We start from the raw sequence: 15650 nt of genomic DNA, 5'->3' as shown, positions 1-15650 counted from the left end.
AGCACAATACTACTGAGTATATGCAAATACCTACACATCTACACATGGGCTGTAGTGTTCCGGGTTTCGGAGGAAACTGGAGAAACCCCACCAGTTGGCTGGGCCAGCGTGAGTGAGGCAATGTTGTTTAATTTTGCCCCATAGTCCTGCTGACCACCAGATGTGCAAGTTTACATACACACTGGCTCTTTTATAGAACGTACTAACTCCTCTTCAATGCAATTCTTAATCCACCTCTATGCGACAGATATTTATCAGTCATCACATTTAAAACCAAAATAAAATATTTAATATTTGTTGAGACTATTAGACCATTTGAGAATCTGCATTACTGTAATTGTTTCTTTTTTACAACCAACTTTAGTGAGAATCCTGACACTATAGAGTTAAATATAATTTGGAGATAATGAACATGCAATAGTTACAACTTAAGTCTTCCAACACTTTGGCATGGTCTGGTCACGAGAGTGTCCGGTGTATTAAATGTTTTGGGACAAGGATGTACTTACATGCCACCGTTAACTTTGACAGAAAAGATGTGGTTATTGTATCCTTGTAACGCCAGGTTCAGCATTTCTGAAGCAAGTTCAATTTTCTTTCCTTCAAATTTCTCCCGTGAAAAAAGGATTATGCCTGGCATGGAGAAGCACTGTGAAAACAAAAAAAATGTTTGAATTCCTTTCAGTAGGAAGAATTGAGGAGAGGCAATATAAACAAAATGGTACAATTTTAAAAGGGGTGCAGGAACAGAGGCCTGGATGTGTACGTGCACATCTTTGAAGGTCGCAGGTCAAGTCGAGAAGGCTGTTAAAAAGACATACAGGATCCTTGGCTTTATAAATAGAGGCAGAGAGTACAAAAGTCATGATGTTATGCTAAACCTTTTATAAAACACTGGTTAGGCCACAGCTGGAGTATTGCGGCCAATTTAGGAAGGATGTGAAGGCCTTAGAGGAGGTGCAGAGGAGATTTACTAGAATGGTACCAGGGATGAAAGAATTCAGGTACGTGGATAGACTGGAGAAACTGGAGCTGTTCTCCTTAGAGCAGAGAAGGTAAAGGGGAGATTTGACAGAGGAGTTCAAAATTTTGAAGGGTTTTGATAGAGTAAATAAGGAGAAAGTGTTTTCAGTGGCAGAAGGGTCGGTAACCAAAGGAGACAGATTTAAGGTCATTGGCAAAAGAACCAGCGGCAACATGACAACAAAAAAAAAATTCTCAGCGAGTTATTGTTAATCTGGAATGCACTGCTTGAAAGGGTGGAAGCAGATTCAATAGTAAAAGGTAATTGGATAAATACTTGAAGGGGTGAAATTTGTAGGGCTATGGGGAAAGAGCAGGGGAGTGGGATTAATTGGATAGCTCTTTCAAAGAGCTGGCACAGGCACGATGGGCCGAATAGCCCCCTTCCGTGCTTTATGATTCTATCCCTCACTTTATTAGCATATAAAGGTGCTGCAAGCTCGATCAGGGGAAATCTAAATACAAATTTAGGAGATAAAGGATGCGAGTAGTACCACTGCGATCTAAAAACAATTTTGTATTAAAAAGTTAAACAAAGCACATCTTCTTATGCATTGCTGTTCCGGGATGGACCTGGTGCTCAAGCAATAGAGGGGCAGGGATCCCCAACAGCAAACTGGAATTCAAGTCCTTCCCAACTGATCTTTCCACGTTTGTTGAGGATGCGAGTTTTCATACTGTATAAAGGTTATATTAAAGAAGCACAGTTGCACAGCTACCATACATATTTTATAAGAGAAAATAACTTCTTTTGTTCGAGGACGTGCGTGTCTGTCATCTATGAACTGAAGTACAAAGATTAGGATCTGATGCTGTGACCGTGTCTGTAAAGTCTGTAGGTTGTGCAGTAAATAACTTCAGAGACTTTAGAAGTACAAACAAAACAGGTCTTTACTATTCAGAGGTCTGGGCGATTTCTGCCCTAGTTAACGTATCACAACCCTTATATACTGGTGTGGTCACTATCGGTATTACAGTATACATGAGCCAATAGATAGTGCCACCCTAAAGTAGTGCTCTTAAAGGCGAACGGTTACATTCTATAGTTCCCTTAAAGGTAAACGGTTACATACACAACACTCCTCCCTTCCTAGCTTATTACTTACAGAATCCCGTTAAACATACAATCTTCAACTTTATATAAACAGTTTGCAGATATACTCTCGATGGAGTCAACGTCATAACAATTTACAGATATACTCTCAATGGAGTCAACGTCATATAACAGTTTACAAACATACTCTCAGCGGAATCAGTTTACAGGTTCAGTCTCTGTGGGAACAGTTCATAAATTCAGTCTCTGGTATTAATTCGTTCCAGACAGCATCCTCCATAGCCTTTTTTTTTTTTTTTTTTTTTTTTTAACAGCTTGTACTTTCATCCTGTTGAACCAGCAGTGCGGACTTATACAACCCACTGGCTGTCTTGATAATGTCCCTGGATTTTTTTTACAAATTTAGCACCTTTCGTAGTGTTCGGACTGAGGTAGTAGAAGTAATAATATTTTAAACAGTTATTATTTTCTGCTGCTTCTTTTTCTTTTCTGCCTTTTTGAAACTCTCCGAGCTCTTTTCCCGGCTGCCATCTGTAGCGCCACCAACTCTCTATGTTCCTTAGACCTTAAGTGCTTCCTCAGGATTTCAGCACTTTGGGAGTTCCCATCACAATTTGGGCAGACCACATCCTCATAACATTCGGTGTCACTCAACAGGTCAAAACCCTTCTTCAAGCAATCATATTCATCCTGCTCTTCCTCGGATGTCTGCCCTTCCTTCCCTCCTGGCCTCATTTGTGCGTTCAATCCTTTCCCTTCCTTCAGGGATTTCGTTATCAGGCTATTTAATCCTTCTACTGAAGTAGCTGTTTCCCCATTCTCCTGTTTCCCTGGACGTAATTCAGCGTACTCCTCCATTTCATCCATCATTTTCTCCAATGCTTTCATCTTCTCTTCCTCTTGTACTTTGGCTTCCAGTGCTTGGAGAAGTTGCGCCTCGATGCTCTCTAGCTCATGTTCAGGGCCCATTCCCAGTTGAAACTGTTCTTCAAGTCGGTCAACCTCGGTAATTGCCGCCTCATATTTGTCTTGGGCTTCCTTCCATATTTTTATGAGTTCTGCCATGTCTTTCACCTCTACATCCTCATCTATGTATGGAACTTCTACCGATGAGTCTGTCTTGGCCCTGAGCTCCTCAAGAATTTCCTGCAGCCTTTGGACTTCTTGCTCATGTTCAACCTTGAGTTGCTCATATACTTCCAACGAAACTAGCTTTTCGGAGGTTGCTGAGTTAACCCCCTCCAGAATTGTAGTCTGGGCCTGTTCATACTGTTTTTTCAACTTCTCGCACTCTGCTTGTAAGGAGTCGTAGAGAAGAACTGGAATAAAATCCTGGCTTCCTGAAGATTCCTCTTCATTTGTTTCTTTCGCAATTTCCTGTTGGAGTTCAGCCAAGGCTGCTATGCTATCTGCCTCTCGAAGTCTCACTGCCATCAACTCTTCTTTATTCTTGCAGTCCATCTCAGCCATTTCCCGTTTACTTTCATTTAACTGAGTGAGTAGTCCCTTATTTTGGGCTGAGAGATATTGCACCTTCTCATGTAGACCCTTGCACTCCTTCTCTGCTTGACATAGCTGATTACCGCTGATTTGGTTCTGCGTTTCAAGTTCCAACATCCTTTGCTTAGCTTCTTTCAGTTTCGCCGCTATAAGCTCCTCTTGCAACATGGCCACATTATTCTCATCAGGTAAAGAAGCGTTTCTCTTTTCCATGTCCAAGATTTGTTTCTGCATCTCCTTAAGAGCACCCTGTGATTCAACTTCTCTTAACTTTGCCTGCACTAGCTCCGTCTCTAATTGCAGAACAAAATCCTCAGTGCAGCGTGATTTGCCCTTCTGCTGTATCTCTAGATCATGCAAATATTCTAACCCCTGAACATCATCAGGGAGATGTGATCGGTAATTGGTCACGATGGCTCTATGGTCGCTCTCTGCTTGAGCCAGTAGGTTCTGTTGTCTTTCCAGACTCTCCCATTCGGTGTCATAGAACTTTTTCATTGTTTTCATCTCTTGTACGAGGCGGTAACTTAATTGTTCTAATTGTTGTTGTACTTTGAAATAGCGTTGAGTTCGAGCCCGGTGTTCCTCCGTAATGCATATGTCTGTAGCTTGAACAGACTCAGAATTCTCTGTCTTTATGCACGCCATCGATTTCCCAACCTTAGTCCGTGAGTTAATGTTAACCTTGTTTTTCATACATAAGCTGGACTTATCGTCTTCCGGCTCAGAGTCTGAGCTGCTTGTCTGCACCGAGTCCTCACTCGTCATTGCTTGTCGGTAGTGCCATTCCATGTCTATTTTCTTGATCCACTCCCATCCTAGAAGTGGTGGTCCTCCCTCAGGTAGTACGTACAAATTCATTCTTGGGTGTACTTTACCCCTATCTCTCACCTTGACTCTTATTTTCCCCATGGGGTATACGCGATGCCCCGTGTATGTCTGTAATACGAACTTGGTATTTCTTAAGGGTATGTGAGAGAATAGTCGGTGGTAGTCCTTTTGGTTGATGACTGATACAGCTGATCCCGTGTCCAGCTCCATTCGTACTTGGACTCCAGCTATTTTTAGTGTGACCCAGATCGTCTGTAGATCAGTTACTTTACCCACATTGTGGATTCTCAGACCATCCAACTCCTGGCTGTTTGGGTCTGAGTCTGAATTTTGTTCATCTGAACTCTTTTCAGCCACCTGATGCACCTTGTTGTACTTTTCTTGTGGTGGTGGCTTCCTTTGTTTGTTGGTCTTCTTTCTGGACCTGCATACCTTCGCGATGTGACCCAGTTTGCCACATTTCCTGCACTCTTGGTTCTTAAACCAGCACTGATTCTGGTCGTGCGTTGTCTTTCCACAATGGTAGCATTTGGGAGTGCTTGCTGTAATTTGGTCCACCCCGAGTGCCGCCGCCTTTAGCTGCATTTCCGCCGTCCCTTTCGCTGCGGCTTCGTGCGATGAAGCTATGAGGACAGCCCTGTCCAGTGTGAGGTCGTTTTCTTCCAGAAGTCGCTTCTGCGTTCCTTCTTTGGCCAAGCCGCATACGAACTTGTCCCGCAGCGCCTCTGTCAAATTCCCTCCAAACTGGCAGTATTTCGCTAGCTTACGCAGTTCGACTAAGTATTCCGCATTGCTTTCATCTTGCCTCTGGGTTCTGGCGTAAAATTTAAATCGTTCAGCCAGCATCAACGGTGTGGGGTTCAAGTGATCCTTCAACACTGTTACGATCTCTTCGAAGGTCTGGTCCACTGGTTTAACTGGTGCTATTAGATGTTTCAAAAGCCCGTATGTTTTTGCTCCCATCGAATTTAACAAAGTTATTGCCTTGTTGTCATCCTCAATTTCGTTGGCTACGCAATATATTTCTATGCGTTCCACATACGTGGCCCAATCTTCTATTTCTGCATTAAAGTCATTAATATTTCCTCGCTTAGGCATCTTCTTCTCTTTTTGAGAACAGTACAAGTATTACTTTACTTATTAATTTTCTTCTCTCTTCTTGAGAACACACCAGCCTTTCTGAAAAATCTTATTACTTTTCTGAAATTCTTAATAATTTCCAAGATGGCGGTTTCCCACTTCTTCCTTCTTCTTCAGCGGTTTTCCCCGAAAAATGGCGGCTTTCCCGCGCTTCTCGCTCTCCCCGCCCACTTCAATGGCGGTTTTCCCGCGCTTGGCGGTCTTCACCCGGTCCCCCGACGCCGTCTGTCAGCCCGAGTGCGGTCCTTATCTATAATGCGATCGCTGGATCGCGAAGCGGCTGCCGGCCCTTATCTGTAGATCCGATCGCTCTCGCGGCTCTCGGCCCTTATCTGGAGATGCGATCGCTGGCTTGCAACGCCTCCCGCTCGGCTCTGGCTCCCCCGCTCGCGCGGCTCTCGGCTCTGACACTCCCGCGCCTACTCGCAGGCTCAGCGCTTCGTGGCAGCGGTTGCTGCACGGCTTCTCACATTGCCCGCGGTCCGGCTGTCACCCGACGCCGTTGGACCCGAATGCTTTGCCCTTCTCCTCCAAATACTTCTACCCCGTTTTTTTAAAAATTTATTTGTTTTAACTACTCACAGTCTCTTCGGCCGCCTTGTTTTAGGCTGATTGGCTCGCTCAAGATGTGGTAGCAGGGTAATCTGTGCCTGTTGCTGCCGCAGCTTTGCTGTTAATCTTCCAGCTTCCAGTAAGTACTATACTTTTAGTAGACGGAGCCTCGTGTTTTCTTTTTGAAGCTCTCTGCTACTGGTTAGTCTTGCCGCAGGGTACGATCGGACTCGTCGCCACTGTAAAGTCTGTAGGTTGTGCAGTAAATAACTTCAGAGACTTTAGAAGTACAAACAAAACAGGTCTTTACTATTCAGAGGTCTGGGCGATTTCTGCCCTAGTTAACGTATCACAACCCTTATATACTGGTGTGGTCACTATCGGTATTACAGTATACATGAGCCAATAGATAGTGCCACCCTAAAGTAGTGCTCTTAAAGGCGAACGGTTACATTCTATAGTTCCCTTAAAGGTAAACGGTTACATACACAACAGTGTCGGTGCGGACAGACACGGCACGTTTCCAGGATGAGTTATGTATCTTCCACTTGGAATAGAAAATTGGCAGCTGTTTTGTTGCAGGACAGATTAACAGTATCAGAAATGACCTCAGTAAAAGCGTAAATATCTAAGCGATACTTACAAAGCCTACGGTCTTCACGGATTTGATACAGGCATCATTTGCACATCCTATTATGATCAAATCAGGATAACTTCCAGCCTCAAGTATATATTGGTTACCAGTGAAATTCTCTGCATCAGAAGCCACCCAGCTGCAAGAGACACGTACAATGGATCGATTAGTTTCCTTTCTGGGCACCCAGTTTCATGCTCTCCCAGGACAGGTATTATGCAGTCAGATACAAAGTAAAGCTCTCCTAATACAAAACAAAAATTAGGTTCAGAGTATGAAATGTCTATTAAGCCCCCTCAAACCATGTGTTTTATACTGTTTTGTTGATGCTGTTTTAAGGCTACACTAAAATCAGTCCTTCACCCTCTCCCCACTGGGGGGGGGGGGGGGGGGGGGGAAGACATAAAAATCAACGTAATGTTAATATTTCTATTATCCTCAACCCCTTCTCAATAGATATCCTCCTCCATCTCAGAAGAGAAACCCTGCTGCACCAATTTTTATTTCTTATTTTTTAATTTTCACTTCCGTCAATTTCAGGAAAAATATCCTGCCAGATTGCCAATTTAGTATCACTCCATGCCTACTAGTAATCAGGTTCAGAAACCCCAACGCATTTGAAAAGAACCTTACAGCCAGAAGTCTTCCTATCTGTATTAGCTGCAATCAAATCGCATCCCCTAAAGTGAAAGGCCAGTGACTAACCATACATATACACCTTTTGCAGTAGGTCCAATCAAGCAGTACTCAGTGCCAACCATTGAACATGTGTGAGGATCCCCAAAGGAAGGAGAACAGACAAATCATTTTCAATAAAATGTCTTGCATGCCAACGGTCTCGACAGAGGAGCACTTCGCTCGGTAGGTGGATTTGTGTGTCTTTGTAGTGAATGAGACTCTCTCACACTGAACGATAAGTACTGCACATTGAAACTTTATAGATTAAAATTTAAGACAGTTCATCTGGAGGAACTGTTAAAAATCCACTATTTAGCGTGGATTATTCCTCAAAAAGATTAGCTGTTTATACGATGATGCATTGAAAATAAAAAAACATTAAAATACATCTAACATCAATATTAAAATGTCCTACTTATCCAATTGTTCAGTTAAAACAATTATAATTGTGCCCCACAACCACCTTATCAAGGGACCTTAAATCATGTCATGATCTAAGTTAATTGCACTCACTTGCCAGACAGAACTTTGCAGGACTTGGGTGAAAACCCAGCTGGAAATTGGACTGTGTCCACGTCGAAGACTTCAGCACTGCCTTGAAATTCAGGCTCCGAAAAAAACTGCACCTGAACATCATCAAGAGTTTTACCGATAATTAAAAGACATACGATATGCTTGAAATAGATACAGAACAAATCAAAAATAATCAAAATGCTAATATAGCAAACACCCTAACTTAATCTTAGGTGATGAAAATATATAAAAACTCAAGAAGGCAAGCTCTCATTCATTTAGCTATGTCAAAAAAGCTTCCATATGTAAAATGTACTGCTTCAATATTTCAGCTCTGTTATTTGCTTTAAACCACAGATTGTGATAATTTACTCTAAATTACAGAAGTCTTACTGAAATCACAATCACAATTTAATTTGAGGAAATCCCCGTTCAAAGTTTACCCACACACTCATCAGGAACCCTCAACAAATATTGACAGAACAAAAGTAAATGAACATATGAAACTTTGTACCATACCTTGAACTTAGATAGCTCACCGTCGTCCATATCCTGTAAAAAAAAAGATTGAGGTTTACTACTACCTCTTAAATTCTAGAGCAGAGCAGGGAACTCACTAAAGGAAGACCTAATTACCATTAGTGGCTATAGTCTCTTTATCCCCTCTCTTCCCCCCCCCCCCGACTAAAATAGCTACTTACCTGAAGTGACTAAATGGAGAATGGTTAATATCATGCCTTGTTGTTAAACAGCCGAGCTAATACGTATGACTTATTCACAGTATCTGCTGAGATGACTAAACATCACAGTCATCCTCCCCATGAAGAGGAAAGGTGTGTACAAAGCAGATATCACAAAATAGACATAGATAAGAAAGTCCATTCTGCCATTCTTAATTCATCCAAATATACATTCTTAAATTATTCTGGGTTCCTGCCTCCACTACCCTACCCAGAGATCCATACCATGTCTTGATCATTCTGTGGGAAGAACAACATCCTGACATCAGTCATAAATGGGCCTTTTTCTAATTTCAACCAAAGCCTCCTTTATTTGCCTTGCATTTCTATGGCGCATTTCACGACAACCGGATGTCTCAAAGCGCTTTACAGCCAATGGAGTATTTTTGAAGTGTAGTCACTGTTGTAATGTGGGAAATGTGGCAGCCAATTTGCACAGCAATCTCCCACAAACAGCAATGTGATAATGACCAGATAACCTATTTTTTATGTTATGTTGATTGAGGGACAAATATTGGCCAGGACAGTGGGGATAACTCCCCTGACCTCCTTCGAAATAGTGCCATGGGATCTTCTACGTCCACTTGAGAAAGCAAACAGGCCTCAGTTTAACGTCTCATCCAAAAGACAGCACTGCACTGGAGTGTCAACCTAGGTTTATGTGCTCAAGTCCCTGGAGTGGGATTTGAACCCACAACCTTCTGACTCAGAGGCAAGTGACACTGAGCCACAGCTGACACATAGCAAAATGTATGGTAGTTTGGGAAGCAGAGAAGGAACAAAATAGCATTACAAGTATAGTTGGTTGGAGCGTAGGAATTTCTCTGCAATACATGCGGAGGAGCAGAGAGGTGCAAGACTGAGGTGCTACAGTGTCACCACTGGCAGGAGGGTGCAAGTACACCATAACAAATTTACAGAGATAGTTTCCGTTATAGATGTGAACAAAGCAATTTATAATGGCAAATATTGAAGAAATTGTGGAAAAAACGAAGGCCGGTTTTGTCAAAAGGAAGTGCACACAGACATGACATTTTTAATATATTATAGGCATCTACAATAGATACATTTACCACATAATAAAATGTGCTAAGGTTGATACGCGAAGCAGCCAGGGAGATAAATACCACTTCAGCAGGAATGGTTTATTTCAGCAGTTTTATGCAATTGTTACCCAGCTGGTCTCAAATGTTAAAGTCAAGATGAAATTGGAGCAATGTGTTCTGCAAACATTTTTTCGGAAGGGAAGGGGAACACCCTGATTGCTTTTTCTCCAGTCTTCCCTTCTGTTTCAAATAGTTGTACTCCAATGTTAAAACAAAACAAGGAGAAAACAAGTGATTTAACTTGCCAGAAATGTTACTTTTTCTTGTAAAAGACACTTGTGCCACTGGAATATTTTTGAATCATCAGCACGGTCTGTTCAATTCTCGCCTCAATTTTAAACACACAAAAGGGGTAAATTTAAAACACCTACCACTAGAACAGGTTGAACGGAGGAGATCTTAAAATTCGCTGCTCCCCAATCTTCGTAGCTGCTGTACAGCCCCTTCTCCAGAACGTACTGTTCTCCTGTGAAATCAGTATTCTCATATGCAACCCAGCTACAAATCAAGGTGAGAATGCACTTGTTACTCTTACTGAGCTATTTAACTAGCATATAAGTGGGACTGTTCAATTTTAGCGACTCTTGGAATTTCAACATTGGAACAAGCACATTATTGAAAGAGCCATGGATTTCAACAACAAGCCTATAGTTACATTTCCAGTCCGGAATATTTTGTTGCATGGAGCATTACTGAAAATGGACATTAAGCCTTTCATAAGAACATGAGCCTGCCCCGCCATTCAATAAGATCATGGCTGATCTGATCTTGGCCTCAACTCCACTTTCCCGCCCGTTCCCCATAACCTTCGACTCCCCTGCAGCTCAAATATCTGTCAATCTCCGCATTGAATATATTCAATGACCCCGCCTCCACAGCTCTCTGGGGTAGAGAATTCCAAAGATTCACGACCCTCAGAAGAAATTCCTCCTCATCTCTGTCTTAAATGGGAGACCCCTTATTCTGAAACTGTGCCCCCTAGTTCTAGATTCCCCCACGAGGGGAAACATCCTCCCTGCATCTACCCTGTCAAGCCCCCTCAGAATCTTATATGTTTCAATAAGATCACCTCTCATTCTTCTAAACTCCAATGAGTATAGGCCCAACCTTTCTTCATAAGACAACCCCTTCATCTCAGGAATTAACCTAGTGAACCTTCTCTGAACTGTCTCCAATGCAAGGATATCCGTCCTTAAATAAGGAGACTAAAATTGCACAAAGTATTCCAGGTGTGGTCTCACCAGCGCCCTGTGCAGTTGTTGCAAGACTTCCCTACTTTTATACTCCATCCCCCTTGCAATAAAAGCCAACATTCCATTTGCCTTCCTAATTACTTGCTGTACCTGCTGCTAACTTTTTGTGTTTCATGTACTGGGACCCGCAGATCCCTTTGTATCGCAGCATTTTGTAGTCTCACTCCATTTAAGCATAATAATTTGCTTTTTCATTCTTCCTTCCAAAGTGGATAACCTCACATTTTCTCACATTATGCTCCATCTGCCAAATTTTTGCCCACTCACTTAACCTATCTAGATCCCTTCGCAGACTGTGTCCTCCTCACAACTTGCTTTCCCACCTATCTTTGTATCATCAGCACATTTGGTTACAGTACACTCGGTCCCTTCAGCCAAGTCATTAATATAGATTGTAAATAGTTGAGGCCCCAGCACTGATCCCTGTGGCACCCCACTAGTTACAGTTTGCCAAATGACCCATTTATCCCGACTCCGTTTTCTGTTAGTTAGCCAATCCTCCATCCATGTGAATATATTACCCCCAACCCCATGAGCTCTTATCTTGTGCAGTAAACTTTTAAGTAGCACATTATCGAATGCCTTCTGGAAATCCAAATACACTACATCTACTGGTTCCCCTTTATCCACCCTGCTCGTTACATCCTCAAAGAATTCTGGTAAATTTGTCAAACACTATTTCCCTTTCATAAAACCATGTTGACTCTGCTTGATTGTATTATGATTTTCTAAATGTCATGCTATTACTTCCTTAATAATGGATCACGTCTCTGCTGGTATTTTTCCACGAGTCTCTGCTTATTCCCCGTGCCCTTTAATATTACCTTTTCTCCCCCCAATCATCATTTGCCTAATTCCCTTTTAAAAGAACTTATGGACATGACTTCAACGATAAGTTTGTGGCAGAGAATTCCACATTCCCACTGTCCTCTGTACAAATAAAGTTTATCTTTAATCTCCACTTTAATTCTTTGTTTATTTTAAATTTGGGTCTTATCATTACCTTCTCACTGACCAGTGGAGGTAATCTCAGTATTTGCCTCATCATATCGCTTCATAATCTTGAACACCTTCTCAGTTATCAGGATTGCTGATTTCTCCACATGCAATTAAACCTGCATCACAATGGGGCAATGGGAGTTGTGTTTATTGCAAGGCAAGACTAGGCAATGTCCTTTAGGGAAGGAAACTGGTCTGGCCTATATGTCAATCCAGACCACACCATTGTAGTTGACTTTCAACAGCCCTCTGGCATGGGCTAGCAAGCCACTCAATTCAAGAATGCTGCTCACCATCACGTTCTCAGGGCAACTAGGGATGGGCAATAAATATCGGCCTTGCCCACATCCCAAGAATGAATAAAAAAATACAAAGCGACAGCTAGCAACCATGCTCCACCATTCCGAAAGAACTAGTGTGCCACAGCAGTAAAGTGGATCGACAGCCCAGTCAGGAACTGGTTAAGCTCACCTGCCAAAGTTTGAAGGCAATCATACAATAATAGAGTGCTGTTAACTGCAGACAGCTGGTACTCCCAGTCTGCAGCACTCCAGTACAAATGACCCCATCTCTAGATAGCTCCCTTGCAAGTCACCATTCGAACTCCACTTAAAACTATATTGCAGAGCAGGTTTCCCTTTTACTAAGGGAATTTATTTAATACTGACCAGCCTTAATTAAGTGTCAACATGAAGAAAAATAAGTACAGAGCAGAGCAGCGCATGGACCACAGAGCAGCGCATGGACCAGCGCATGGACCACAGAGCAGCGCATGGACCACAGAGCAGCGCATGGACCAGCGCATGGACCACAGAGCAGCGCATGGACCAGCGCATGGACCACAGAGCAGCGCATGGACCACAGAGCAGCGCATGGACCAGCGCATGGACCACAGAGCAGCGCATGGACCACAGAGCAGCGCATGGACCACAGAGCAGCGCATGGACCACAGAGCAGCGCATGGACCACAGAGCAGCGCATGGACCACAGAGCAGCGCATGGACCACAGAGCAGCGCATGGACCACAGAGCAGCGCATGGACCACAGAGCAGCGCATGGACCACAGAGCAGCGTATGGACTTCTATTCGAACACCATTCCCAGGAATAGCTTTAATCAACTGGGTGTGAATTGCTGGCAAGGCTGGGACTTAAACTCTGGGCCGGGAATCCAATCTGTTTTGTTCTGGGTGACACTGGCAAGGGCCCATTTACTGCTCATTCCTAGTTGCCGTGAGAAGTGGTGTTGCCTTCTCCTTGAACTGCTGCAGTCCTTGTGCTCTCACAAATGGCATAAGGTAGGGAAGTCCAAGACGCTGGCCCAGTGAAGAAGAAAAATTGGCAATATATGTCCATTAAGATGATCTTTGACATGGAGGGGTATTGGAGTTTCAGCCTTACGATTGCATTAGATGTACATACAAAACAAACCAAGTGATGAGATTTATAGGGGCACAGATTTATAGTGCTTCATACAAATTGTACAATCAATCCTAAATTTCTCATCCCATAAAAGTACCCAATCATATATTAAGAATATTCATAGAATGGCCTCGTTCTGTGCTGTAACCATTCGGCCCGTCGAGCCCGTGCTGGCTCTCTGCAAGAGCACTTCAGCTAGTCCCATTCCCCCACCCTTTCCCCGTAGCCCTGCAAATTGTTTTCCTTCAGGTATTTATCCAATTCCCTTTTGAAAGCCATGATTGAGTCTGCCTCCACCACTCTCTCAGGCAGTGCATTCCAGATCTTAACCACTCGCTGCGTAAAAAAGTTTTTCCCTCATGTCGCCTTTGTTTTTTTTGCCTTGAATCCGTGTCCTCTGGTTCTCGACCCTTCCACCAATGGGAACAGTTTTTCTCTCTCTATCTACTCTGTCTAGACCCATGATTTTGAACACCTCTATCAAATCTCCTCTCAACCTTCTCTGCTCGAAGGCGAACAACCCCAGCTTCTCCAGTCTATCCATGTAATTGAAGTCCCTCATCTATGGAATCATTCTTGTAAATCTTTTCTGCACGCTCTCCAAGGCCTTCACATCCTTCCTAAAGTATGGTGCCCAGAATGACACAGTACTCCAGTTTATGTTCTGAAAATTTAATTTGTAGCTTTGATCAAAATATAGTTATTTTGTGTGTTTTTTTTTGCATCAGTCCTTAACCAATATGCAGATACATATTTTCCACTAATTAAGATATAGGTCATATTGCAGTAAATTACTTATAGCATACTGCTGGTGTACAAGATTCAGAATTCAAAGCATTAAAGACTCGCGAACTGCAAGATCTTTCGCACAAGTAAAGTAAACCGAGTAATAACTCAGTGGTACAGCAATCCAGCCACCACTTTGTTCTCAACCAACACCACGAAAAACAAATGAACTGATCATTCATCTCATTGTGGTTTCTGAAATCCCATGCACAAAATGGCTGCCGGCATGACAACAGTTTCAGTACTGCCAAGTAATTTATTGCATGTGCTTTATACTGGTGAGGTTTGTGCCATGCCTGATGACCCTCCCCAAAAGAAATATGCTCACCTTGATTTCGACACCAGCACACATTATCCTCATTTGCAGCTAATTATGAGGAACCATCATCATTTTACTAACTTGGGCAATGATACCCTTAAATGCAGCTGGCACCTGTGCTTTTATTGATGGGTGCCCTACAGCCATGTACTGTACTGAGCGTTAGCTTAGGTGTCTCAAGTGTCAGTAGTTTCTGTGAGATGTCATGGAGGTGCCATATAACCATTTATGTGTGCATCTCTTCTCTTAGGCAGTCCCTCGGAACCGAGGATGACTTGCTGCCACATTAAAAAGGAGTTCGCAGGTGACTGATGAGTCCAATGCGGGACCTACAGTCTCTGTCACAGGTGGGGCAGACGGTGGTTGAAGGGGCGGGTGGGTGGGGTGCTTGGCTTGATGTGCGCTCCTTGCGCTGCCTGCGCTTGGCTTCCGCTTGCTCCCGGCAAAGAGACTCGAGGTGTTCGGCGCCTTCCCGGCTGCTTCTCCTCCACTTTGTGCAGTCTTGGGCCAGGGATTCCCAGGTGTCGGTGGGGATGTTACACTTTTTCAAGGAGGCTTTCAGGGTGTCCTTGAAGTGTTTCCTCTGCCCACCTGGGGCTCTCTTGCCGTGCTGGAGCTCCGAGTAGAGCGCTTGTTTTGGGAGTCTCGTATTGGGCATGTGGACAATGTGACCTGTCCATCAGAGCTGATCGAGCGTGGTCAGAGCTTCGATGCTGGGTATGCATATGTATGCATAAGTGCAAGGTGACAACAGCCATAAACAACTGAAAGTATTGCTTTATACAATTGGAGCAAGATGAGCAAGAGCCCACATGATGATGATGATGAGAGTAAAGAACAAGGAAAAGCCATTCAGCCCCATCCAAATCAGTCCACTATCCAAATCCTCTTCCAGGACCTGATTATCACCATTTTGTTGTATTAGCTGCTGCTCCAGGTCTAAGCAGCACATGGCAGGGATGGTATTTTCATGAGTGTATCACTATATTCATCCCCAGTGGTGTGAAACATTGGTATAATTTCACATACTCTGTTAGAAGGGCATCTCCATATATTTCTCATACTTTCACCTGTGAATACTAGCATGAAAATAGCAAGTTCA

General features: G+C 43.3%; 1 protein-coding gene across 1 annotated transcript in view; it reads right to left on the bottom strand.

The window, feature by feature from the left end:
- crybg1a (crystallin beta-gamma domain containing 1a) overlaps positions 1-15650 on the bottom strand; it is a 298573-nt gene that overhangs the window by 18805 nt on the left and 264118 nt on the right. Inside the window, exons 14-18 of the mRNA XM_085997737.1 lie at positions 10143-10269; positions 8445-8477; positions 7926-8038; positions 6744-6873; positions 510-649 (exon numbers count right to left, since the gene is read on the bottom strand). Coding sequence (XP_085853863.1) covers positions 510-649; positions 6744-6873; positions 7926-8038; positions 8445-8477; positions 10143-10269 — 543 coding nt within the window. The remainder of the gene's footprint in view (positions 1-509; positions 650-6743; positions 6874-7925; positions 8039-8444; positions 8478-10142; positions 10270-15650) is intronic.

The sequence above is a fragment of the Somniosus microcephalus genome, chromosome 9 (assembly GCF_052327205.1).
Source record: "Somniosus microcephalus isolate GS21.2 chromosome 9, FLI_Smic_1.0, whole genome shotgun sequence".
In the NCBI taxonomy this organism is placed as follows: domain Eukaryota; kingdom Metazoa; phylum Chordata; class Chondrichthyes; order Squaliformes; family Somniosidae; genus Somniosus; species Somniosus microcephalus.
The sequence above is the reverse complement of the archived record's forward strand: the minus strand, read 5'-3'. Positions and strand labels throughout refer to the sequence as shown.